Source organism: Gopherus evgoodei, chromosome 2, assembly GCF_007399415.2.
Source record: "Gopherus evgoodei ecotype Sinaloan lineage chromosome 2, rGopEvg1_v1.p, whole genome shotgun sequence".
Lineage (NCBI taxonomy): Eukaryota > Metazoa > Chordata > Testudines > Testudinidae > Gopherus > Gopherus evgoodei.
This window is the reverse complement of record NC_044323.1, coordinates 285,612,280-285,639,984: the sequence shown is the minus strand read 5'-3', so window position 1 is coordinate 285,639,984 and position 27,705 is coordinate 285,612,280. Positions and strand designations below refer to the sequence as shown.

Here is a 27,705-nt window from a genome sequence, read left to right as displayed (position 1 = left end):
AGCTGGTAACTAAGCTTGGAGGTTTTCATGCTAACCCCCATATTTTGGACACTAAGGTCCAAATCTGGGACCAGGTTATATGACAGTTTCATAATAAATTTTATTTATATAACCCTTTTGCTGATTTTTAAAGTGTTACATAAACAGGACAGGTGAAATATTATCATGTAACGCAACCATAAACACATGAAAAGACCTAGGTTTACAATTTATGATTATAACTCTACTATCTACACAATATACATAGACATAAAATGTAAAAACTTAAATATCTTAGAAACAGTAGCCAATCAGTTGTTTTAATTGTCATATTTGAATTCAGCACATCAAAATACATAATAAATAGCACATTTTATCTCTGAAGCAGACAACTTCTCAAAAATTGTAGACCAGTGTTACTGAAGTTCTCTTTGTTCCCCCTTTTAAGATTCTCTGGTAGCCATTCAGTAGTCCTCACTTCATAGAGGAAGACTGAAGCAATGTACCTGCTTTTTTCCTTCAGACTTTTGACATGGATTGGATTTGAACTTACAATTCCTGATGTGGGTGCTCTGCTTCAATGACTGTCACATTCCGCAGAGTCATCCAGCTCTACTGGTAGCTTTTTTGATAGTTAGCCTTTCTATCTGTCCATCTCCAGCATAATCCTTATCGTGCCTAACTGGAGATGCAATCCCTTTTTCAGATAATGTTTTAATTTGCTTTTCCTGGTGAGTGCCAAACACTCTGTTGGGGTAACCCTCAAGTATTTGTTTTGCAAAGAAAATAAACCACACAATCAAATGCTCACTCAGAGAGGAGGACGGTTGGGGGTGAACGGGGTAGGTGGGAATGGGGGAGAGGGTTAGGGGATCTGGTATTGGGGAGTGGATAGGGACTGGGGGGTGGGAATGGAGGAGTGGGAAGGGCAAAATGGAGGTGAGTAACAGGGCAACTGGGGGAGAATAGGGGCGGGGCACCTGGCAACACCACATTCCCCTCCTATGTGTATGCCATGATCTACGAGGCCCCAACCCATCTACAGGGGTGTTAACTCCTTTGCCTCCTCCCCATGTCAGTCAGGCTCTGGAGGGGACTTGCCCGTCTGGAGTGGTCTGAGCCAGTCTCCCTACCTCCCCTATATGAGCTGGGATCTGGGTGTCCTGCCCCCAAGGATGTCTTAGTTCTGGATCCTTGTTTGTGCCAGGATCTGGGGGACCTTACCTTTTTGGGGGTGTCTGAGCCCCACTCTCTAACCCCATCATTTTATCTGGGGGTCAGTGGCCCCTGGCAGTCCTTGAGACCCATTCTATACCCCTCCTTATGTGAGACTTTTTTTGGGTGTCTGAATCCGTCTGCCTACTGCCCCCCATGTAAGCCAGGATCTGAGGGCGCTCTGCCTGTCTGGATGGGAAACTGAGACCAGGCATGCTCAGAACATGCACTAAGAGCACGCTGCTGAGCCTGGGGTGAGGAGCTGAGAACGAGTATGCTTGACCTGAGGGGTAGGGAAGGAACGCTTACTGACTGAAAAGAAACCTTCATACATCTCAGAGTGCAGAAGGTGGGGGCCTGCAAGGATTCTAACAATACTGGCTTGTATTAAACTCCCAAGGTTATAGCTTCTCTCTGACCTTGGATGGGTAGATGCTGTTAAAACCCAAATGCAAAACCTGTTGGAACCCAGGAAGGTGCACTTGTGAATTCCTTCCTGTGGGGTACCCTCAAGCCCTCTCACACACCCCCTCCGGGGAAGAGCTGAGAAAGAAAACAAAGGAAATCAGCTAATTAAACAACATATGCACAAACCTCTTAGGACACAGAAACCCAACTCTGTTCTTAAAAAGGTAAATTTTATTAAAAATAAAAAGAAAGAAAATACATCTGGAAGGCTTTTGCTAGATTTAAAAAAAACCACTCACCAAAAATTAAACAGCAAGAATAACCTTCTTGAGGTCCAGCTTGAAGGTTACAAGCAAAATAAAAGCATTTGGGGTTAGCACACAGGAGTCCACAAGCCAATAAGAAATAAACAGAAATAAACCTAATTGTGGCTTTCTAGACATTTTCTAATTTATGAGTAGGTTTTTGTTTGTTTTAAACCTGCTGCCTATTAATTTCATTTGATAACTCTTAGTTCTTGTTTTATGAAAAGGAGTAAGTGACACTTCCTTATTTACTTTGCCCACACCATTCATGATTTTATAGACCTCTATCCTATCCCCCCTTAGTCATCTCTTTTCCAAACTGAAAAGTCCCAGTCTTATTAATCTCTCCTCATATGGAAGCTGTTCCAGACCCCTAATCATTTTTGTCACCCTTTCCAATTCCAGTACGTCTTTTTTGAGATGGAGCGACCACATCGTCATGCAATATTCAAGATGTGGGTGTACCATGGATTTATATAGAGGCAATATGATATTTTCTGTCTTATTATCTGTCCCTTTCCTATATTTTCCCTTGCCATTGTTGGCAGAGATGTTGTTGTTAGAAGCACTGCCGGTGTGGTGCTTTGCTCTGCTCTCTCCTTGTTGGTATCACTCAGCTGCGTGCATGTGTTCCCTCTGTGTGCTGCCCCAGCTCTGCAGATAGCTGACACAGCAGACCCGAAGAGAACCCCCAATGACCACAGAGTCTAGTAAGGTACGAAGGCACGTCGGCCAGGTTTACTGCGCTCGGACACACTTGCAGGGTCCCCGTAGATTACTTAGTCTACCGGGCATACTGCGACAGAGTGCCTCTTGGCAATGGACTCGGCTCAGTTAGTGGCGGGACTTTCCACTGCCCCCTAGGCCGGACAAAGACATCGCCCCAGGGATACATTTTTATACACAGGTACAAACAAGTTACACGTCACTCCTGACGTATTGAGGTGCAACCCCTCTACGCAGTAAGGTACAACCCCTCTACGTAGTAAAGTGCCGCCTCTCACCTTGTACATGTTGGTTCGATCAAAACAACTCTATCCATCATATTACCCTTTTGCCCTTGTCATTGGGATGGGTCGGCCTGTTCCTTGTTATCTGTGTGGAATGTGCAAGTATGTGAATGTTCTGATCTCTAGTGTTTAGTACCTTTTAGGTACGTATCTTCTTGCAGCATCAGCCCTTTCCTTGCCAGCTTCTGTGAGCAGGGCCTGCCTCTGGCTCACAGCTTCACTCTGCTTTATGTTAGCAAAGACTTGACCATTACTTTAGTTCAGGCCTCAGGCCTCATACTGAGCCTTTATCAGGGCCTTCACTTACTACAGCCATCATTAAATGCACAGGTTGCGTTCGTGTCCCACCTCACCACTGACAGTCCCCATGACAAGAAGACCTCAGAGCCCTGGACTGACACAACGTACATAACTCTGTACTGAAAGGATGCAGGCTGGAACCTCAGTGTACACATACATCTCTTTCCTTCGACAGCACTCATGTGGGGAGTCGGGGGTGGAGTTGGGGTGAGGCCAGGGGAAAAGGGGGGGTCAAGCACCCACCGGTGCTATTAGAAGTTCGCACGTATGAATAAGACCATGATTTTTCAGTGTTAAGCAAAGTTATGAATTTAAGCACCCAGAATTGTCTTTTGAAGGTGTTTCACAGGCTTGCTTTGAGGACCAGCAGGACAGATATGGAACGATTGCTTTGTGAAAAGTATTCACCCAGGGTGACATGGTGTTTTTGTCTTTTATAATTTTTCTGTGTGAGTTTATTCAAGATTGCAGTGAGCTTGCAGGGCTGGTACTTCGGAAAACCACATTGTAAGTCATAAAGAGAGCACTTTTGATATAAAATAATTCAAACTCAAAAATGGAAGTTCACCAGGCCATCTCTACAGGCATTCTTCAGGTTACAGCTGCATGTTTAAGTAGAGGGTCTTGTATCCCCAGCTTTTCATTCAAAGGAAGATAATGTAATTGATTACTATAGCTAAACTGTTCCTACTAGTCTTGTACAAATCGTTAAGCAATATGAGGCCTACTTTGGATCTCAGATCACTTTTATCATAGAATCATAGAATATCAGAGTTGGAAGGGACCTCAGGAGGTCATCTAGTCCAACCCCCTGCTAAAAGCAGGACCAATCCTCAACAAAATCATCCCAGCCAGGGCTTTGTCAAGCCTGACCTTAAAAACCTCCAAGGAAGGAAGTTCCACCACCTCCCCAGGTAACCCATTCCAGTGCTTCACTACCCTCCTCGTGAAATTTTTTTTGCTAACATCCAACCCAAACCTCCCTCCAATGCAACTTGAGACCATTGCTCCTTGTTCTGTCATCTGCTACCACTGAGAGCAGTCTAGATCCATCCTCTTTGGAACCCCCTTTCAGGTAGTTGAAGGCTGCTATCAAATCCCCCCTCAGTCTTCCCTTCTGCAGACTAAACAATCCCAGTTCCCTCAGCCTCTCCTCATAAGTCATGTGCTCCAGCCCCCTAATCATTTTTGTTGCCCTCCGCTGGACTTTTTCCTACTTTTCCACATCCTTCTTGTAGTGTGAGGCCCAAAACTGGACACAGTACACCAGATGAGGCCTCACCAATGCTAAATAGAGGGGAATGATCATGTCCCTTGATCTGCAGGCAATGCTCCTACTTATACAGTCCAAAATGCCGTTAGCCTTCTTGGCAACAAGGGCACACTGTTGACTCATATCCAGCTTCTCGTCCACTGTAACTCCTAGGTCCTTGTCTGCAGAACTGCTGCCTAGCCACTTGGTCCCTAGTCTGTAACAGTGAATGGAATTCTTCCGTCCTAAGTGCAGGACTCTGCACTTGTTCTTGTTGAACCTCATCAGATTTCTTTTGGCCCAATCTTCTAATTTGTCTAGGTCCCTCTGTATCCTATCCCTATCCTGCAGCATATCTACCATTCCTCCCAGTTTACTGTCCTCTGCAAATTTGCTGAGGATGCAATCCAAGCCATCCTCCAGATCATTAATGAAGATATTGAATAAAACTGGCCCCAGAACTGACTCCTGGGGCACTCTGCTTGATACCAGCTGCCAACCAGACATGGAGCCATTGATCACTACCCATTGAGCCCAATGATCTAGCCAGCTTTCTGTCCACTTTATAGTCCATTCATCCAGCCCAGACTTCTTAACTTGCTAGCAAGAATACTGTAAGAGACCATATCAAAAGCTTTGCTAAAGTCAAGGAATAACACGTCCACTGCTTTCCCCTCATCTACAGAGCCAGTTATCTCATCGTACAAGACAGTTAGCTTAGTCAGGCATGACTTGCCCTTGGTGAAGCCATGCTGACTGTTCCTGATCACTTTCCTCTCCTCTAAGTGCTTCAAAATTGATTCCTTATGGACCTGCTCCATGATTTTCCCAGGGACTGAGGTGAGACTAACTGGTCTGTAGTTCCCTGGATCCTCCTCCTTCCCTTTTTTAAAGACGGGCACTACATTAGCCTTTTTCCAGTCATCTGGGACCTCTCCCAATCACCATGAGTTTTCAAAGGTAATGGCCAATGGCTCTGCAATCACATCCACCAACTCCTTTAGCACCCTCGGATGCAGTGCATCCGGCCCCATGGACTTGTGCTCGTCCAGCTTTTCTAAATAGTCCTGAACCACTTCTTTCTCCACAGAGGGCTGGTCACCTTCTCCCCACACTGTGCTGCCCAGTGCAGTAGTCTGAGAGCTGACCTTGTTCGTGAAGACAGAAGCAAAAAAAGCATTGAGTACATTAGCTTTTTGCACTCCTCTGTAACTAGGTTGCCTCCCCCATTCAGTAAGGGGCACACACTTTCCTTGACTTTCTTCTTGTTGCTAACATACCTGTAGAAACCCTTCTTGTTACTCTTAATATCCCCTGCTAGCTGCAACTCCAAGTGTGATTTGGCCTATCTGATTTCATTCCTGCATGCCTGAGCAATATTTTTATACTCCTTCCTTGTCATTTGCAAGGATTTCACTGTTAACTGATTTCACTGATCACTTGCAATATTTACTATTCTTTCTACACATCAAGATGGTTTTTTCCTGCAACCTCAGGAAGGATTCTTTAAAATACAGCCAACTCTCCTGGACTCCTCTCCCGCTTATGTTATTCTCCCAGGGGATCCTGCCCATCAGTTTCCTGAGGGAGTCAAAGTCTGCTTTTCTAAAGTCCAGGGTCCGTATTCTGCTGCTCTCCTTTCTTCCGTATGTCAGGATCCTGAACTCGACCATCTCATGGTCACTGCCTCCCAGGTTCCCATCCACTTTTTCTTCCCTTACTAGTTCTTCCCTGTTTGTGAGCAGCAAGTCAAGAAGAGCTCTGCCCCTAGTTGGTTCCTCCAGCATTTGCACCAGGAAATTGTTCCCTCCACTTTTGAAAAACATCCTGGATTTTCAGTGCATTGCTGTATTGCTCTGCTAGTAAATATCAGGGTGATTGAAGTCTCCCGTGGGAACCAGGGCCTGTGATCTAGTAATTTTTGTTAGTTGCCTGAAGGAAGCTTGATCCACTTCATCCCCCTTGTCTGGTGGTCTATAGCAGACTCCCACCACGACATCACCCTTATTGCTCACACTTCTAAACTTAATCCAGAGACTCTCAGGTTTTTCTGCAGTTTCATACCGGAGCTCTGAGCAGTCATACTGCTCTCTTAGGGCTGGTCCACACTGGGGGGGGGAAATCGATCTTAGATACGCAACTTCAGCTACGTACGAATATCTAAGATCGGATTACTCACCCGTCCACACGGCGTGGGATCGATGTACGCGGCTCTCCGTGTCGATTCCGGAACTCCGTTGGGGTTGATGAAGTTCCGGAATCGATATAAGCGCGCTCGGGGATCGATATATCGCATCTAGATTAGACGCGATATATTGATCCCCGAGCAATCGATTTTAACCTGCCGATACGGCGGGTAGTCTGGATGTGGCCTTACATACAACGCAACTCCTCCACCTTTCTGCCCTGCCTGTCCTTCCTGAACAGTTTATATCCATCCATGAAAGTACTCCTGTCATGTGAGTTATCCCACCAAGTCTCTGTTGTTCCAATCCCATCATAGTTCCAGGACTTCAAGTTCTCCCTGCTTGTTTCCCAAGCTTCTTGCATTTGTGTATAGGCACTTAAGATAACTCACTGATCATCCTGCTTTCTCACTGTGAGGCAATCCTCCCCCCTTGCGCTCTCCTGTTCATGCTTCCTCTTGGTATCCCACTTCCCCACTTACCTCAGGGCTTTTGGTATATTGTTGTTACTGCTTTGCTCATATGATCATAATCAGGCTCTGTGTTTTGTAAACACATAAGTACATTTTCTCACAGATCAAATTTTGCAGAAGACCAAAAGTGAACAAAAAATATATTGTTAATGATCTCTTCCTAATTATTTTATTTATTGATGCCTTTGGATTTGCTTCTGTCAAAAGCAGATTACTCAGCCGTATAAACACAGGATAGCAATTTTATTTCTGTCACTAATTTTACAGCTTCAGATAACAAAGCACCTTATATTTTTTAGAAGATTAGTAAATCAGTATAAGCAAGGTAATTTGCTAATTAAATTGATACAATACGCACATTTAGAAGGCAGTTTCTGGTCCCATAAAACTATTTAGCGAAAGTGTTTGGCTTTATGTTTTATACTACAGGATAAAAAACCCTTTACCTTCCACGTTCTGTAAAAACAAGGTTGGTGAGGTCGTATCGTTTATCAGACCAGCTTCCGTTGGTGAGAGAGACGAGCTTTCGAGCTTCAGTGGAGCTCTTATCTTACCCTAAGCTCTTAGCTCTGTGTAAGCTCGAAAGCTTGTCTCTTTCACCAGCAGAAGCTGCTCCAATGAAAAGATGTTAGCTCACTCAGCATGTCTGTCGTATATGCTGGGACCAGTTCAGCTACACCACACCATCAGGAAATTCTGTAAAGTCATTTCTGTTGCAAACACTTTGTTTTCACATTTCTGGGGAACATGATGGCTCAAGGGATCAGTGTTCACAGTCTAGGCCAGGTGTGGGCAAACTACGGCCCACGGGCCACATCCAGCCCTTCAGACCATTTAATCTGGCCATCAGCTCCAGCCGGGGAGTGAGTTTGGGGGCTTGCCCCGCTCCGCACAGCTCCCAGGAAGCAGCCAGCATGACCCCGCCTCTGACTCCTATGTAGTATGCAGAGGCTTGGACAGGCAGCTCTGCATGCTCCCCTGTACGCAGGTGCTGCCCTCGCAGCTCCCATTGGCCACAGTTCCCAGCCAATGGGAGCTGCAGGGGTGGTGCCTGCGGACGTGGCTGTGCGCAGAACCATCTGGCCATGCCTCGCAGCCGGAGGGGGGACGTGCTTCTGGGAGCTGCTTGTGGTAAACGCCATCCAGAGCCCGCAACCCTGAGCCCACCCTGTGCCCCAATCCCCTGCGCACCAATCCCTTACCACAGCCCTGATCCCCCTCTCGCCCTCTGAACCTCTTGGTCCAAGCCAGGAGTCCCCGCCTACACACCAAACTCTTTATCCCTGGTCCCACACCAGAGCCTGCCCTCCTAGTCGGAGCCCTCACCCCCTTTCCCCAAACCCCGACCTCCTGCCCCAGCCCTGATTCCCCTCCCACCCTCCAAACCCTTCAATCCCAGCCTGGAGCGCCCTCCTACACCCCAAACCCCTCATCCCCAGCCCCACTCCAGAGCCTTCACCCCCACCTCCCACCCCAATCTGGAGCTCCTTCCCACACCCTGAACTCTTCATTTCTGGCCTCAGCCCAGAGTCCACACCCCCAGCTGGAGCTCTCACCCCCTCCTGCACCTCTAGACCCAATTTTGTGAGCATTCATGGCTCACCATGCTATCTCCATACCACAATGTGGCCCTCAGGCAAAAAAGTTTGCCCACCCCTGATCTAGGCCCAGCTCTGGAGGAGACTCTGATCCTGCTCTCACAAGTCGCTTCTTTATAGATAACAACTTGGTAATACATGTGTGCTTTTTTTCTAAGCAGGGTAAGATCTCATGTTTCATGCTAGTTACATAGTCTTAGGAGAAAGAGCTGGGTGATGGAATTGATACACGAGGAACTTTGGCATGCTACTAAATAGGTATGAGAACTGTTCTGTGTAGACTTCTCAGATCTGTGAACTATGTGAGGCTGTTATATTTGCCAACAACTCTTCATTGTCTGACACAAGAACTTAGGTAATGTTTCCTGTTTTCCAAATATAGAATTATTTTTGGCAGGAGGACTTGTCACAGTTGAGGCTCATTAATAATTGCTCCCATCTGGGAACAAGCAGACCACCCTATATGTATACTTTGCATTCCCAGTACATTATAGCTATCTGGTTGGAGAGGTGGTAAGGATGGATAAAACTTTCAAAGCAATATAGGAGCCTAAATCCCATGGATTTTTATCACCTTAGTGCCTAAGAGACTTTGAAAATGGGACTTAGATGCTTTTGTAAGTATTACCCTCATTTATATATATATTTTAAATTTATGTTCCAGTTTTTCCATCCTTATTTATACTGACTTCATGAGCAGTTCTATTAATTTCAGTGGAACTACCTGCATATTTGAAGCCCAAACCAGTGACGCATTTAAGCATGCACTTAACTGTAAGAATCTGAGAGGTCCCATTGATCCTTTGCATGATCCAGTGGACTAGGCCACTGCAATGAGACTCAGGAGGCCTGGGCCTGCTTGGTGTAAATCATCCTAGAAACCCCTGAAGTTATTCCATTTTGCCACTAATTGACTCTGTGACCTTGGTCAAGTCACTTCACTTCACTTCTCTGTATCTGTGTTTTCCCCTCCCACCATGGTCAGTTTTGTCTGTTTAGATTGTAAGATCTTCGGGACAAAGACTGTCTCTTACTGTGTGTTTGTAAAACATCTAGCATAATGGACCCCTAATCTTAGTTGGGGTCTTTGGGTACTACTGTAATAAAATAATATTAATGTTCTTAAATTTAAGCTTTGTTAAGTCAGGGCCTCTCCCAACAGTGAGATCTGAAACTGTGAAATAGGCCCCAAGGGGAATCATGGAATCTTATTGCTTGGAGTATTTGGAACTAAGTTAGTAACTGTCCAGTAGGGTGCAATATGCATTGGCAGAGAGATGGACCCAATGACTGAAGAGGTTTCTTCCATCTCTGGGTGATGTGATTTTTGTTCCTCTGCTCCATGCATATGTGGCTGGATGGTCATTTCCAGAGCTTGATGTGGAATGAGCAATGCCAATTAGTTCTGACTGTCCTAACCTAAGTTAATTAACAAGGCTGCCAACATGGTGATTTCAAACTAAAATGGCTTTTAAGAATGTTAAAACTCTTGACAACTAATTTGTTAACAGTTGAATATGAGTTGTGTAATGCTGTCCTAATTAGATTAAATGTTAAGGGTCCAGTTTACCAACTGTTCGTTCAGTTGTTGAACATTGCATACAGTTAACATGGTTTGGGAAATTGCTTTAATACAAAACAAATAAAAGCACAGTACAATATATTGCAAAGCATCAAATCCATGTGGTATTTTGTTATTAGATGGATTTGTTACATTGGAAGTGAATAGTTACAAATTGTCCTCTGTGTTAGAATAGTGAACTGGCACAAACCTTATTTAATTAGTGTTTGTTTTTTTAAATTATTTTACTTTCCTTTTTTGTAAAAGAAAAGTCCATTTATAAAGTAATAGAGTCAATTATAGGGGAAATCGGTTGGCTGAAAACAGCAGCATACAGAAGGTCTGTTCATTTAAATGGATCATTTATTTAAATGTATTCAGCAGGGCTTTGTAGAGCTTGTTTTTTGTGCTGCCTAGTTTGGTTTTCTGGGTGAAGTCAAGAAGCAGAACATTTTGTATGTTTCTTTGATGGGTCAGTTTAAATTTGATCTCTCATCCATAGCAACTAATGTAATTACAGTGCTAAAAAGAAATCTGCCTGTATTAATAAAGGCAGACTGTGGATTATTTGTAATGTATCTGATGTTGGTATTCAGTATCCCTGTTTCTAATTTGGCCGCCCTAAATCACTGTTGAATGGCATATACATATTAGACATAGGGGGTGGTATCCTACCCAATGAATGTCAGTGGCAAAGGTCCCATTGATTTCAATAGAGAGTCACCTGCATGCAGCTATTTGACCAGTCATACAAACCAGTTTTGAATCTCTGTGAATTTGTGAACACCACTGAGCTCAGATATTATCCCCATTTTACAGATTGGGCATTGAATCACAAATGTTCAGGTTTTGAAAGCAGTCAGATGTCACAGTGATGAGCCAAAATAGGAGTCTGCATTGACAAACTGAGGTAAAATTGTTCCAAAACCGCAGTACTTGTGAAATATTCATGAGTTGTTTTTTGCCTAGTGTTTGGCCAGGTCTATTTATGTCAGTAAACTGAGGAACAGAGAGATTAAATGACTTTCCTATTAAATACATTGTGTAAACAGAGGGGCTGGACTGTCCTTTCTGGAAAATGAATGTCTCTCCTTAGCCACTGAACATCTAGGAAATAGGAAGATTCCTCCAGTTGCTCCTAATCCAGCATGTCTCATTTCTAACCTTGGGAGCACGTCACACATGGCTGTATTATACAGGATTTCAGACAAGATGATTTTATGGTCCCTTCTGGCCATAATTCTATTAATCTTGTGCTGACATTTCAGTGTCCAAATTCATTCAAATTTTGGCCTGCCTGAGGATGCTAATTAGCACCAGTTGTGGTAGCGGGATTTGGTGATGTGCACATCCAATCCGCTGGTAACTTGACTGACAATGAGCATCAGAAAAGGAAACTATGCAAAAATGAGGAGGTTAGTTAAACAGAAATTAAAAGGTACAGTGACTAAAGTGAAATTCCTGCAAGCTGCATGGATGCTTTTCAAAGACACCATAATAGAGGCCCAATTTAAATGTATACCCCAAATTAAAAAACACAGTAAAAGAACTAAAGATGAGCCACTGTGGCTTAACAACCATGTAAAAGAAACAGTGAGAAATAAAAAGGCATCTTTTAATAAGTGGAAGTCAAATCCTAGTGAGGTGAATAGAAAGGAACATAAACACTGCCAAATTAAGTGCAAGAGTGTAATAAGAAAAGCCAAAGAGGAGTTTGAAGAACGGCTAGCCAAAAACTCCAAAGGTAATAACAAAATGTTTTTTAAGTACATCAGAAGTAGGAAGCCTGCTAAACAACCAGTGGGGCCCCTGGACAATCAAGATACAAAAGGAGCGCTTAAAGATGATAAAGTCATTGCGGAGAAACTAAATGGATTCTTTGCTTCAGTCTTCACAGCTGAGGATGTTAGGGAGATTCCCAAACCTGAGCCGGCTTTTGGAGGAATTGTCACAGATTGAGGTGTTACTAGAGGAAATTTTGGAATTAATTGATAAACTTAACAGTGACAAGTCACCGGACCAGATGGCATTCACCCGAGAGTTCTGAAAGAACTCAAATGTGAAGTTGCAGAACTATTAACTAAGGTTTGTAACCTGTCCTTTAAATCGGCTTCTGTACTCAATGACTGGAAGATAGCTAATGTAACGTCAGTATTTAAAAAGGGCTCTAGAGGTGATCCTGGCAATTACAAATCTGTAAGTCTAACGTCAGTACCGGGCAAATTAGTTGAAACACTAGTAAAAAATAAAATTGTCAGACACATAGAAGAACATAAATTGTTGGGCAAAAGTGAACATGGTTTCTGTAAAGGGAAATCATGTCTTACTAATCTACGAGAGTACTTTGAAGGGGTCAACAAACGTGGACAAAGGAGATCCAGTGAACATAGTGCACTTAGATTTCCAGAAAGCCTTTGACAAGGTCCCTCACCAAAGGCTCTTATGTAAATTAAGTTGTCATGGGATAAGAGAGGAGATCCTTTCATGGATTGAGAACTGGTTAAAAGACAGGGAACAAAGGGTAGGAATAAATGGTAAATTCTCAGAATGGAGTAATTAGTGGTGTTCCCCAAGGCTCAGTCCTCAGACCAATCCTATTCAACTTATTCATAAATGATCTGGAGAAAGGGGTAAACAGTGAGATGGCAAAGTTTGCAGATGATACTAAACTGCTCAAGATAGTTAAGACCAAAGCAAACTGTGAAGAACTTAAAAAAGATCTCACAAAACTAAGTGATTGAGCAACAAAATGGCAAATGAAATTAAATGTGGATAATTGTAAAGTAGTGCACATTGGAAGAAATAATAATATACATACAATAAGATGGGGGCTAATTTAGCTACAGCAAATCAGAAAAAAAAGATCTTGGAGTCATCGTGGATAGTTCTCTGAAGACCTCCACGCACTTTGCAGCGACGATCAAAAAAGCAAACGGGATGTTAGGAATCATTAAAAAGGGGATAGAAAATAAGATGGAGAGTATCTTATTGCCTTATATAAATCCATGGTACGCCCACATCTTGAATACTGCATACAGATGTGGTCTCTTCATCTCAAAAAAGATAAACTGGTACTAGAAAAGGTTCACAGAAGGGCAACTAACATGATTAGAGGTTTGGAACGGATTCCATATGAGGAGAGATTAAAGAGGCTGGGACTTTTCAGCTTGGAAAAGAGGAGACTAAGGGGGGATATGATAGAGGTATATAAAATCATGAGTGCTGTAGAAAAAGTAAATAAGGAAAAATTATTTACTTGTTCCCATAATACAAGAACTAGGGGTCACCAAATGAAATTAATGGGCAGCAGGTTTAAAACAAATAAAAGGAAGTTCTTTTTCACACAGCGCACAGTCAACTAGTAGAACTCCTTGCCTGAGGAGGTTGTGAAGGCTAGGACTATAACAGGATTTAAAACAGAACTGGATAAATTCATGGAGGTTAAGTCCATTAATGGCTATTAGCCAGGAGGGGTCAGGAATGGTGTCCCTAGCCTCTGTTTGTCAGAGGGTGGAGATGGATGGCAGGAGAGAGATCACTTGATCATTGCCTGTTGGGTTCACTCCCTCTGGGGCACCTGGCATTGGGCACTCTTGGTAGACAGGATACTGCACTAGATGGATCTTTGGTCTGACCCAGTATGGCCATTCTTATGTTCATTCCATGTAACCCATCAAACAGCCATTAAAAAGTAACAACATTTGGTAACTAATAGGATGGGCTGGATTCATTCCTCCAGAAGAAATTTAGCTCTCCCAAATAGTATAGATAATGAAAGATAATTAAAAAATAATAATAGCAGAGTCTCCATTTTCTCTCATCTCTCCAAAACATCTCTCCAACCATTTGCTTCCCATCTACTTTCCCCTTTTATATGGTCTGAAATCAACAAGATGGAATTCAATAAGACAAGTGCAAAGTACCATGCTTAGGAAGATAAAACCAAGTACACAACTACAACATGGGGAATAACTGGGTAGGCAGTAGTACTGCTGAGAAGGATCTGGGGGTTATAGTGGATCAAAAATCGAATATGAGGCAATAATGTGATGCAGTTGCAAAAAAAGCTACAATTAATCTGAGTGTACTGTATTAACAGGAGTGTTGTATGTAAGACATGGGCTGTATTTGTCCCTTTCTATTCCACGCAGTTGAGGCCTCAACTAGAGTATTGTGTCCAGTTCTGGACATCGCATTTTGGAAAATATGTGGACATATTGGGCAATCCAGAGGAGAGCATCAAAAATGATAAAAGATTTAGAAAACTTGACCCCTGTGGAAAGGTTAAAATAATTGGGCTTGTTTAGTCTTGGGAAAAGAACTGTGAGTGGGGATTTGATATGTCTTTAAATATGTTAAAGGTTGCTATAAAGGGGTCTGTGATCAATTGTTCTCTATGTCCACTGAATGGGCTTAATCTGCAACAAGGAAGATTTAGGTTAGAAATTAGAAAAACTTTCTAACTGTACATATACTTCAGCATTGGAATAGTTTTCCAAGGGAGATTGGAATTACCGGGGAGATTGTAAAATCCCTGACACTGGAGGTTTTGTAAGAACAAGTTAGACAAAGAACTATCAGGAATGGTCTAAGTTTACTTGGTCCTGCCTCAGCACAGGGGGCTGGACCTGATGGCCTCTCATGTCATGGTCTCTGCCAGCCCTACATTTCCATGATTCTAAAAGGGCTGAGATGGTTTCTGTTTCTAAAGCTATCACGAGCTGCAAATACGCGTGCATTTGGAACAGGTACAGTAAAAGCTTCTTGTGCCTACAAAACAAGGGGATTAAAACAACTAGTAAAGCAAAGCAATTAATTGAAAAGGTTGAGAGGTTCCTTCCCCAGGAGACTAAGGTATAATTTTAAATTGGATGTATTCGTAATTCTAGAGCATCCATTACACTTTGAACAAATGGGGACAGACTGAGTCTCTCTGAGCATTTCATTTGCACAGGAGCTGCATCTTAAATGGCAGTGAGCCCTTTGGAATATAAAACATTGAGCTCTTTGATCCAGGCTAGCCAAAGAACCTCGTGCTTTGCAACTGCTAAACTGCTGCAGACACTGTGGCTCTCGATTGCTAGTGCTTGTGATGTTTGTTCTTTTCCCTTAGCTCCATTCATACTGTGTTTGCTCTGGGACTTTATCATTAACATCTTCATGTGGTCCCCCCCGAAGGGCCATAGCCTGGAAAACAGCACATGTCCCAGATAAATGCGCTGAGGAGAATGCATTCAAACCAGGGGCTGCAATCCTTGGCCAGCTGCACACAGACGGGCTGTGTCCACTACTGCAGCGTGTGCAGAGGATGCTTCCCAACATACTGTGAGCTTTGTGGATCCCTCTGGCCACATCTCCGACATGCCCATTCCTCATGCTCCTCAGTGGCAAGCAGAGCACTACAGGGCTCCCGGGAATGCAGAGGAGCTTTGATCTCCCTGTATGGAGCTACTTCAGTAGCACAGCAGAACCACATCACTTCCATTGCTGTAGAGCTTGTGTCTACACAGACGTTGTGCCGGTTTAAGTGATTTGAGCTTAAAAATCAATGCAGTCCAACTAGCAAAGTAGTGAACACACCATATACATTTACGCTTGGCTTGTAGCAGGTGAGGTTGCACCTGAAGTTTCCTGAAAGTCTTCATGCACAGATGTGCACCGGTATCACTAAATCAGTTTAAAATCACACCTTGAGTTAAAGCAACGTAACTTTCTGTGTGGGCCAGGCAGAGGAATTTGGGGTTTTCCCACACTCACGCTAGCATTGCTGCCATTGATTTATAGAGTGTTTAGCCTGAAGGGTCAGCTGCAGTACAGGCTTTGATGAGAGACATGCCTGGGGACCCTTTGGCCTGGCTGGTTAATAGGGTGGATTTTCTGTCTGTGGTTTTTCAGCTTTCTCTTAGAGCAGGAGGGTTGTTCCCACAAACTCAAATGGTTCCAAAGACAATGGACCACTCAATGGAGCAGGACTGACTCACTCCAGCTGAGGATATGGCCTAATAGCTACAGATAGTCAAGGTGGGATTGCCTCTGAGGCGCTGCATGGAGTAGAGGCAGTGCCGTCCTCAAGAGATCAAATTCATAAGTCAAACCCACCAAATAATTGGATTAGCCAAAAAAAAAATCATGAAATTAAAAAAAAAAAAGTTAGGTTTTTAGATCTGCCTTTCAAGTTTTGGAACTCCCCCTCTGCATGTGTGACAATTAGCAGTGTCCCCTCTCCCAAATGTATTGGATAAGGTGACTTTGGTACCTGCTATGGGAGCTCTCACCCCACATCTGCTTGACCCTTGCCCCGCAATCAGTCTTGTCCCCGCCCTCCACTCAGTTCAGCCACTTCAGCCTCCATCAGTTCAGTCTCATCTCTGTTCCTCCTAGGCACAGGTGGCCCGTGAATACCCATTTCTCGGAGGCTAGCCCCCGGCCCCACCCCTTCAGCCCAAGGCTCCGCCCCTTCTGCTTCCATCACCTGCTGGAGGCTCCCCACCACTACAGCCAGAGGAGCCCATGCCAAACCCCCTTGATCCAACACACCCATGCCAGCTGCCCTGAGCCACCGGCTGGTCCAGGCACTGGCCTGACTCCCAGGGCTGCCAGCTGGCCTGAGCACCAGTCTGACCCTCAAGCCACTAGCCAGCTGAGTCTCGAGCCCCAGGCTGCTGGCTGGTCCAAGCACCGGCCTGACTCCCAGGGCTGCCGGCTGGCCTGAGCACCAGTCCGACCCTCAAGCCATCAGCCAGCAGAGCCTCGAGTCCCAGGCTGCTGGCTGGTCCAAGCACTAGCCCGACTCCCAGGGCTGCCGGCCGGCCTGAGCACCAGTCCAACCCTTGAGCCACCAGCCAGCTGAGCCTGGAGCCCCAGGCTGCTGGCTGGTCCTAGCACCGGCTTGACTCCCAGGGCTGCCGGCCAGCCTGAGCACCAGTCCAACCCACCGGCTGCCAGCCAGCTGAGCCCCGATATCTAGGCCGCCAGTCTGAGCTGAGCCTTGCTGGCTTTGGAGGAGAGGGGGAGCGAGGGCAGGGCCGTGGGGTGGAGTGTGGGTGAGGTTAGAGCCTGAGTTAGGGCAGGCTTAGCCATCCCCTAGCCAATCATACCCCCCCACCCATGCTTCTAGAGTTCATTACTCCCCTCTCCCAGGCTTGGCGGGGTAGCTACAGGTGTTCTTCATTGGGTGCTGTGGGGGCGAGGGCAGAGGCTCCATCCTACCCATGTATCTCTGTCACAACATTTTTTTCCCAGATCTGGACCTTAGCATCCAAAATATGGGTGTTAGCATGAAAACCTCCAAGCTTAGGTACCAGCTTGGACCTGGTATTTGCTGCCACCAGCTAAGAATTATACAGTGCCTAGCTCACAGTGGTCTCCCCAAAACCTTCCCTGGGGGATCCCAAGACTCAGATGCCTTGAGTCCTACAACAAAGGAAAATAACCCCCTCCCATTTTTTCCTGGTTACTTCCTCCCAGGCTCCCCTCGCTGGACAACCCTAGGAGATTCCCTGCTTCCAGTCCTGGAAACACATGTACCGAGAGAGCTAATCTCTCTTCTCCCTTACCCAGAGGGTATGCAAAGTCAGGCTTAGTAAATCTAACACAAAGAGCTTTTTCCCCTGACTTCTTCCTCCCACCAATTCCCTGGTGAGCTGCAGACTCAATTCCCTGAAGTCCCCACTAAAGAAAAACTCCAACAGGTCTTAAAAAAAAAAGCTTTATAAAAAGAAAGAAAAATACATTAAAAATAGTCTCTGTATAAGGTGACAATATACAGGGTCAATTGCTTAAGAAAAAAAGTGAATAAACAGCCTTATTCCAAAAGAATACAATTTAACACATTCCAGCAACTACACACATGCAAATACAAAAGAAAACAATATAAAACCATTGTCTTACTATCCTTGTACTTACAATTTGGAAACAGAAGAGTAAAAAGCCAGGAGATAGAAAAATCACTCTCAGAGCCGAGAGGGTCAGACCCAAGACAAAGAACTCACACCAAAACTTCCCTCCACCTAGATTTGAAAAAGTCTTGTTTCCTGATTGGTCCTCTGGTCAGGTGTTTCAGGTTACTGTTGTTACCCCTTTACAGGTAAAAGAACATTAACCCTTAGCTATCTGTTTATGACAACCTCTCAGGACTGGAGGGGATGGAGGGAGCGGTTGGGAGTGACTCTGCTGGCTTCTGACAGGGCTGAACTGCATGAGGGAGCTGGAGCTTCCAGCGTCATCACCAGATAAATGCCTCAGAAATCCCATCACTGGGGATAAAATCATGAGTTGGCAGTGCTGGGAGTGTCCACACAGTGGTGTTCCTTACAGTGATACCTATCAACTTACTGTGGATAGGGGAGAGGGCTTCACCTCTTACCAGGGGCGTTGGAACAGAGAGGGCCCAGAGCGCCATGCTCCCCCACTTGAGGGTGCTTCTGCTGCTCCCGCTCTTACCCCACCCCTCCCCCACGCTTTGGGGCAATACGCAGCCTTGAGGCACCCAGAGTGCAGAAACTGGGATTTCCCCCACCGGGTGCAAGGAGCACAGGGAAGGCTCCTTGCATGCTGCCCCATGAATTAATGCAAAGGAAAAACTGAGCTGACTCTTTTTTTGTGCTTTCGTGGTTCTTATTTAAGACACTGGTGTTTGATGAGATGTTTTCTCTCTCCCAGTTCAAGTTCCTCTTCTGCTGACTGCTGTGAAGTTGTAGCCCTGCAGCCAGGGGGTTGGGTGGTCAATTATTTTTTGCCAAGGTCCAGACTCCAGAGAAAATAGTCCAGATTTGGCCCCCGGTCCCCCTATTGACTACCCCTGCCTGCAGCCTTTTACCATAGGTAATGTCCCGAGCAGAGCACTGTTACCTCAGCACCTACTAAGAGCAGGAAATGTTGTGACCCATTAAGGAAGGGGCATGAGGGAGCAGGTCAATTTTGAGGCCCACACCAGATGCTTGTGCACAAATTGAGGGTTTTCTCAGACATGCGCTATTGTGTGAGCTCAGCTTTGACTGACACGTAGACTTTTGGGCACTCTGTGTGCACACAAACAGGCTGAGGGTGTGTGTGTCTGTGTTTGAGGTTTGAGTCCTTACATTTATTAACATACAAACATCTCTTTTCTTAATGACTAATCAGATTTTTAACTCAATGGCCTTACAATCTGGGTTAGAGCCAGAGCTGTGCTTGACACAGCACCCAAGGCAGGGACAATGATGACTGGAAGCTACTTCCAACCTATCCTGATCCTGGGGACAGCCAGGACCAGTTTTACCCTTGGTGCAAGTTAGAGCAGTCTTAGGACTGCTCTAACTTGCATCTGACATACAGCTCTTGGTATTGGGGGTGAAATTATGCCAACATTGGGTCACAGAAAATTATCACATGGTGGCCACATTCCCTTCATTCCAGCGTATTCCCTTTTCTGAAGGGAAGGTCAAGAGTGTGGGAGCAGGTTTGGTGGTGCCAACGGGATGTATTGGGGCCATGATTCCTCAGCCATGTAGACTACTCATACATGTAGTGAATATACAGTGTAAATATTCCCAGAGCCTGAAATCACAGGGAATTCTTTTTAAAATGGCCAAACGCTGCATGTCACTATTTTCTTCTTTTATCAGGATCACATTAAACTCCTCTCCTGTTGCAGTTCAGTAGGGCTTTGACTCCAGCTGTCTGCTGCCTTTTCACTCCAACCACACTATACTATTGGTCCAGAATCAACTTGGATTAAATGTCAGTGAGTGGCTTGTTGAGCCTATGATATTTTTCATTGGATTTTTGAATTCTTACCCATCCGAAATATTCTGTGCGATTACCAAACTCTCCTTAATGCTGTTCACCTGAAGAACTAAAAGCAACCTGCACATGGGGGATGGGAGAGGGGTGTTCTTTTCATCCTCATTTTGCAGAGGGGGAGGTATCATGAAGACCCATGTTTTCAAAAGCAGCCACAAGTCCATAGGAAGCCGGAGGAGCTCTGAATGATCGTGTTGCCGGCAGATAACTGCCTGAGGCCAAGCAACAGCGGGGGGGTCCGTGGCCTGGTGTGCCGCGCCAATAAACACACCAGGGTGGAGAAGCAAACCAAGTTTATTTGAGATCTCAAAGCGGTGCAGGGAGATTGACTCAGATCAAGCACACCTAAAACAAGCAGTCTGTTCCTTTATATCCATGAGAACTTTTCTCACTGACTAGCAATCCCCCGTTTCCCCTCCCTCCTCCTCCTCCCTCCCCCTGTAGCAATTACGTAAGCGCAGGTGCATTAAGTAATCTTGGCCCCGGCAGCTCGTTAGTAAGTTTTCCTTCTGCAAGTTATCTTGTCCTTCTGCTAAAGGTGCACAGGCCTCATTATTTCTGCTTTAGACCAGTTAGAACTGTTGCAACTGATAACGGCTGTTACACCTGGCCTTTTAGGTCGATTAAAGTTCAAACATGGAGGGACTTTTGTCTGCTGAGGCCTAAAACCAGGAAGGCGCCATACTCTTGTGGCCTTCCACCCTCTCGAGTTACGTAGGGTTATGCTTAGTGACACCAACAATCGGCACTGCCAAATACTGGAGTTGGCTCGGGGTCGGGAGCTTTGAAAACCAAGTTCCTATGAGTGATTCTAGCTGGGTACACAAGAATGGAAGGATTGAAAATTAGCATAACTTTTGAAAATGGGGATCCAGTGTCACACAGCTAATCTAATGCAGAGTTGGGACTAAAATCTGTATGATCATAGTTGCTGGGCGGGGGGACGGGACACACTTGTGGAAGTAGAGCAAGAACTGACAGAGATTTCAGTGCAAATAGTCACCTCTGTGAGCAAGAGTCAGGCTAGCTGTAACCCTAATAACACGAGATTTGTAGAAGCAAGGCTTGGGTAAGGTGAGTGGGAAAGAACTGTGTGAGAAGTTGTTGCAACCTTGTGTCAATAATGAGGAATGTAGACTAGCATCTAAATAGAAATGAGAAATACAAGATATCAAGATGACCTCTGTACAAACAAAATGCAGCTGTTGCTTATTATTGTATGTAACAACAGGTATAAATGCTTGCTGTAATTGTTTACCTGGAGAGAGACCTGCCTAGGAGGGGGAAACCCTGTGTCCTAGCGCACTCTCTCTGTGCAATTGCTTGAGAAATAAAGTAGCTGAATTTGCTGCACTCAACCAGAAAGTGAGAACTAAGTTTTTCTCCAACCACTTGAGATTGTTCAGTCAGGGAAAACTGCAAAGAATGGGACAAACGATCCCCCAAACTGGTGGTTATTCTAATAATTAGATTGACCAACGCAGCCACCAAACAGCTTCTACAATACCTTACTGGTTACCAAAACATAAGCTCCATTAAAGCAATCCAGACTTGGTCTCTCACCCAGACAGCCTAGTCAGATATGATGAGAGTTACTGAAAATCTTGTTTATCATATATAAAGTTCAACCCCTGCCCAAGGGATCAGACACATTACCCATCAGGTCAATGAATATTTCAAATCTTACTCAAATCCATGCTTATACCTAATTCTTATTAATAAACTAAGATCTATTTTAAAAGAAAAGAGAGAGGCTGTGATTAAAGATCATTATACATACAGATAGGATGTTCATAGTAGAGATGATGAACTGCTGAGTTTTAAAAAGTTCTTTCAGAGTCAATTCCATAGGTTATAATCCAAATAGACAGTTCACGTGCAGAGTTTGTATAAATTCTTCCATGAGAAATACCAGGGTAATCCAGACTTGGAGCTGGAGACTTCAGTCTTGCGACTCAAACTTTCCTTGACCAAATTTAAGCAGTGGGTGGGGAGGAATAGCTCAGTGGTTTGAGCACTGGCCTGCTAAACTTAGGGTTCTGAGTTCAATCCTTGAGGGGGTCATTTAGGGATCTGGGGCAAAAATCTTCCTGGGGATGGGTCCTGCTCTGAGCAGGGGGTTTGGACTAGATGAGCTTCTGAGATCCCTTCCAACCCTGATATTGATTCTATGATCTGAGAGACAGGGTTGGGGCCCTAGCGTTCTTTTATAGATCTCTGGCAGGCTGCATTAGCCTCTCAACAGTAGTTAACGCAGCAGGCATTAATTGGATAAAGAATGGGTAATGTACGTTATGACTTAGAAGTCACTTCTATTTCCTGTTTATACATAGGTAATTAGTTGCATTGATCAGCATAAGGCAATTAACCATTTCAGCAGTTCATAGATCATTTACTACTAAAAGATAAAAGAGAAATTTAGACAATGATATTATTACACCCTCGTTTCATCTAAGTGTTAATATTCACTTTTGATCTCTGAATAAGTAGAATATAGTAACATTGCTAACCTCTGATGAGATATAGGTAAACACAGACAAATACAGTAACCATCTTCTTCTAATTCTCTAACAGTACAAGTCTACATTTCAAAGGCCTGGTCTAGCTAACATGGCTTTGTTAGCTATTTATAAGGAATGGCCCTAATTACAATTTATATACTTTTCTAGTATGTTTTTAAAGGTTGAATTTGTGTCATTTAGCCTGTTAATTGCTTAATCCTTTCTGGTTTGGTGTCACACTAGGTCTCCTGGCTCTTGCTCTGTACTGAAACCTCTAGATGCTGCCCAATATATTGTGCAGCAAGCAACATTTTTATAAATAGCTTCTCCTCCCCCATCCATTGTTTGCACTACATAGATCTCTGGTGTCCACTACGTTCTGCAGTCAGCTGAGAATATAGCACGTGAATAGTAATCTGCACAGTGTGGAAATTCAGTGTGTGACATGTGCAAACAGAGCCAGGACTGGCATGCTTCTTGACACCTGAATCCCTCACTGTGTCGGTATCAAGCACCGGAGTTGAAAATGTACCACTGGGCCATTCTACTTACCCATATTTGGTGCAGGAGAGATATGATATGGTGGTATAGTTCAGTCACTTTACTGTAAGAGGAAGGCCCAGCTGCACTGTGCAAATCAGTATATGAACTTTGCTAGCATTTGAGTACAGCGATTTGGTTTGGGACTCTCTGCCCTTCTAACTTAAAAGGACAATGCTGATCTGAATAATGGACACCTGCTCCTCAGTTCCTCCTTCAAGTGTTGTTTCTCTCATGTGGTTCTGGGTAAAAAACCCACACAAACAACAGGGGAAAGTTCTTCAGGCCTGAATTCAACAGTCAAATTCAGAGCTAACAGCAGGATCAGGGCTTAGCTCACTACACAGAGCAAACTGTGAAACTGACTATCTACAAAGTGCTGTCAAATACACAAAGTAAACATACTGAAAAAATCAGGGAAACATTTTTATCTTCTGTCTTTCAGTTCTAGTCATCTTAGGCTGTGCTCATAACAATTGCAGGCAGCAAATCTGTAGTCAAGTTCTGATTTTAAATGGAGGGTATCCCTTTGACTTTGTTACAATATTGCAAACACCTGCTCAAGCTCTACTATCTACACCTATAGGTAGGTGTAAAATACTATTCCTTTTTCGCAACAGTTTTTGGAGACTTCTGTGTTTAAACATACTTTCTTCTGCTCGATTGCTTCCTCATCTGATAGACCCAAGCTCAGGCTTCCTGCTTCCAGAAGCTAATGCCTGTGGGAATCATGCTCTGAACATCCTCTTATGTGACACCAATGTGTGGTTCTTTGTACACTGACAACGAGTGGAAGTAAAGATCTACATGTGATCTAAAGGATGCAAGATTATGGGGCATCTCACACTCACATTTTTAAAACCTCCAGCACAAAAGAGAAGCGTACATTTTAATTTGCATTTATTTTCTTCTGTTTCCTTATCCAGGGTAGCTTTTATGTCCCTTCTGAAAACTGTATGCAGCATGCATACAAATGGCATAAGGACCTGTGTCTGCTGCTCTTGAATGCATACAGAGGGCTTCATCTGTACTACACAGTCATAATGAAAGAGATTCCAGATTTGCCACAGCTGAAGTTAGGTAAGAGAACAGACATTTTACATCTCTTAGTGTTGACTGGTCTCATTTTAAACAGACCTTTTAGTAACTAAGTTTTCCAGTTTATTTTGGGATCTTAGGGGATTTTTTCCCCTGATTTTATTTTTGGTGTTTATTTTAGGGTAATCATGAGCCAGGGCCAGATCATGCGTCAGGGCTGATGTAAATCGACATCGCTCTACTGCAATGGGTTTATACTAGCTGAAGATCACATTAGTGTTTAGAAGGAATAAGTTATTATAAGTGTCCAAAAATAGTTTCTTTGAATGATGTCTGGAACTGGCTGCCTTTCAAAGCCTCGAGCTCCCTATCAGGCATGGGAGAACTTTAGGAACCAACAGCCCCATGAGCAAATATTTTTCAAATTAGCGGGGGAAACTCAATATAGAGTAAATTTTATTAGAACATAATCTCCAATTTCTGCTTTAGAATGTATTGCTTTTTTACCACAGACACCTTGGTAGTAGCAGAATTACTACATGCTCTTATAAGTGGTTTCTGCTTTTCTCCCTAATTTAGCTGTTTAACAGATTCTCCCCCTGAAGCAGCAGCCCCTATGGCTTTGTAGACCTTTCACAGCACTAGTAAGGATATTGAGTTCAAAGCTTCAAGGCCTAGCACTGTTGTAGGGTTGCAGGCCTGCATTCATTAATTTGTGCTCTCTCATGCTTGCATTGGTAATGAGTAGTTCATTAGAAATGAAGAACTCCCCAAGCCAGCCTCTGTTTTCCAACCTGTTTCTTTGGATTTAGGAAGCATGGCTGGCACTTTCAGAGGTATATATTTTAAAAAGGCATTAGCTGGCAATATTAGGATTGCAGAGCCCATGAGAGAGACATGCCCCATTCCATTGACCAATAGCTTAAAAAAAGAGAGAGATAATGCCTTCCATATCGATTCTGTAGGTACTATCGGAGCAATCAGCTGTAAAGCATTGTGCTGCACATCCCACATTGGGGCTGGCTCCATCTCCTCGTCCTGCTGCATTCACTCTTAAGGGCCACATTTCCCTCTCTCAAATAACCTGCATTCAGTTAAGAAAACTGATTTATTTCTTTCACACAGTGAGAAAATATCCTTAAAAACAGATCCGGTACTTAAAAGTTATTATAACCTGTCAACTCCCGCATGACAACAAAACACAGGTGTCATGCATTTTGGTTATTGGTTACATGTAGAAATTATTTCTATCACACACTGGCAGGTTTGGAAGTTGAAAGGGACAAGGTGGTATTGCCTCTTGTGTGTTTCATCTATTACAAATATAAAAAGACCCAAAACACATACAGGTTACATTTCTGCTAGATTTTCAGACAGTTTATGATGCATAAATATGCATTTCATTTGCACATATACTTGCTATACATGCAGATTCACTTAATGCAAATCTAACTGTTTAGCCACTTATGAATGAAATTCTCCGTTCTCATTTACAAGTCTAAAATATCTGATTGCAGGTTCAGGACTTTGAGGCCTGATCAAAAGCCTGTTACAGTCACTGAGAGTCTTTTCATTAACTTCAGTGGGCATTGATTAGGCCCATGGGCTGTACATAAAAAATGTAACAATCCAGTTTCCACGTTAAGAGTATGTCTATATTACAGGGACTATACCAGCTACATTGCTATAGCTGTGCCAGCACAGCCCCCTAGTGTAGACACAGCCACCACTGAAGGAAGGGTTTTTTCTATTGGTGTAGGAACAATACTTCTCCAGCTGACAGTAGCTCTGTCAACAGAAGCGTTCTTCCATTGATTTGGCTGCATCTACACTGGAAGTTAGGTCAGCTTAGCAACGTTGGTCAAGGGGGTGGATTTTTCACACTCCAGACCCGCATAGCTATGTCAGCCTAAATTTTAGATCTGGAGCAAGCCTGAGAAACCAAGAATGCAAATGCATGAGTCCGGATTGAAGCATGAACCAGCACATTAAAAGATGGGGTGTGGTTGCGCCTATGAATATGCACAATTGCAGTTAGACACCCTTGTGTCAATTTGTCCCTTCATGATTACTCTGAACATTTAAATAGGAGGCATTTTGGTATGGTCTTCCCTTGTAGCCATGTGCTATATACTTGTTATTATTAGTGAGGGCTCCTCCCTCCAAATTCCACAAGCCAAAGTTCCTGAGGTTTTGTTTCAGATCTCCTGTTTTTATGACCTTTTGCAGAATGTCTCTATGATCCACTCTTGGTGAGGCATAACTGCAGCATGGGATTTTCCCTGGGACCATCTCACTTGACAGCTGCAAGCTATAAAAGCTAGGTCTGCACTAAGGCCCCAAAGCAAACATTTTGGTTGAGACCACCAAGCATAGATGCAGAAAAGGAAACACATGCACATGTTCCAAGTGTCGGATTTATTACTGATACTGTGGCAGGGCCCAACGGGTCCCAGGGGCTTTCCAAACACAGAGGAAGGTACAGTCCCTGCCCCAGAGAGCTGACAGACTTCAGACCCAGAGCTGCATAAAGCTTTACAAGCCTGGTTTGCCTCATTGCTCAGATATTGGGGATGAAATAAGGTATAGGGCAATTGGCTGAAGCATTTGCTGCCCTGGAAGGCTTTTGCCAGGGCACTTAGCAGCTTGCACTTTGTTACTGTGTTACCTTGGCATTATAAAGGAAGTAAAGGGCATAATCCTGCACAGTGCTGGGTGCCTCTGGTGCAGCTTTGAGCACTGCCAATACTACTGACCCCCATGGAAGCTGGGGATGCTCAAGCGCTAGCCCTAACACAGCTGCTTGCTGGAAAAAGGGCAGGGCATTTTGTAATGTGCATGGTCCCTTTCTGGTCAAGCTGCTGCTTACATCACTGGGAGTCCCCTATAGGAAGTGCCAAATCCTGCATGCTTTTTTGAGGCAAGTGTCCCATTGAACTTCACTGAGGGTAGCTGCTGGAGTAAAATGAGCAGGATTTGACCATTAAGGAAAGAGAGGGGCTCTTGAGCAGAGATCTTGGGTGCAGAGCCAAGGAGACTCTTGCCAGTCGAGGGTGGAGCGTCGAGTGTTGAATGACAGTTATGTGTTAATGTGTCACTTCTGCTCTTCTCAAACTTGGTTTTTCTTTTTGTGCCCCCAGCGGAGCTAGCTGTGGAAGATACGCTATCTCAACTTTGTACAGAGCTGCAGGTATTTTCTTTAGCAGAATCAATACGTTCACACAGTTTTCAAACTCACAGAGACAACTCACTCGGGAGAAGCAAGTTCAGTGTCGGCAACCAGTCAAACAAACGTTTCTTGCACTATGACTGCAAATGCATATGGGGCCGCCTTCATTTTCATCAAATCACTGGCTGGACTGTTTTAACAAGGCCTGACACCTCCATCCCTAGGAATAGCCCCAGAGATCAGCTTAGTTAAATGGGACTGGGAGCTGCCAGCTCCTGGGTTATAATATATGGTCTGCTGCTGATTGAGTGCCAGGTATATGGGACCAAATGGTTAAACATGGGTGCCTAAAGTTAAACAGGCATATAAATAGGGAAGTAGTGAATT

General features: G+C 44.2%; 1 protein-coding gene across 1 annotated transcript in view; it reads left to right on the top strand.

Moving 5' to 3' along the window:
• Positions 1 to 27,705, top strand: part of FAM135B (family with sequence similarity 135 member B) — a 345,065-nt gene that overhangs the window by 281,159 nt on the left and 36,201 nt on the right. Inside the window, exons 8-9 of the mRNA XM_030553878.1 lie at positions 24,038 to 24,191; positions 27,290 to 27,339. Coding sequence (XP_030409738.1) covers positions 24,038 to 24,191; positions 27,290 to 27,339 — 204 coding nt within the window. The remainder of the gene's footprint in view (positions 1 to 24,037; positions 24,192 to 27,289; positions 27,340 to 27,705) is intronic.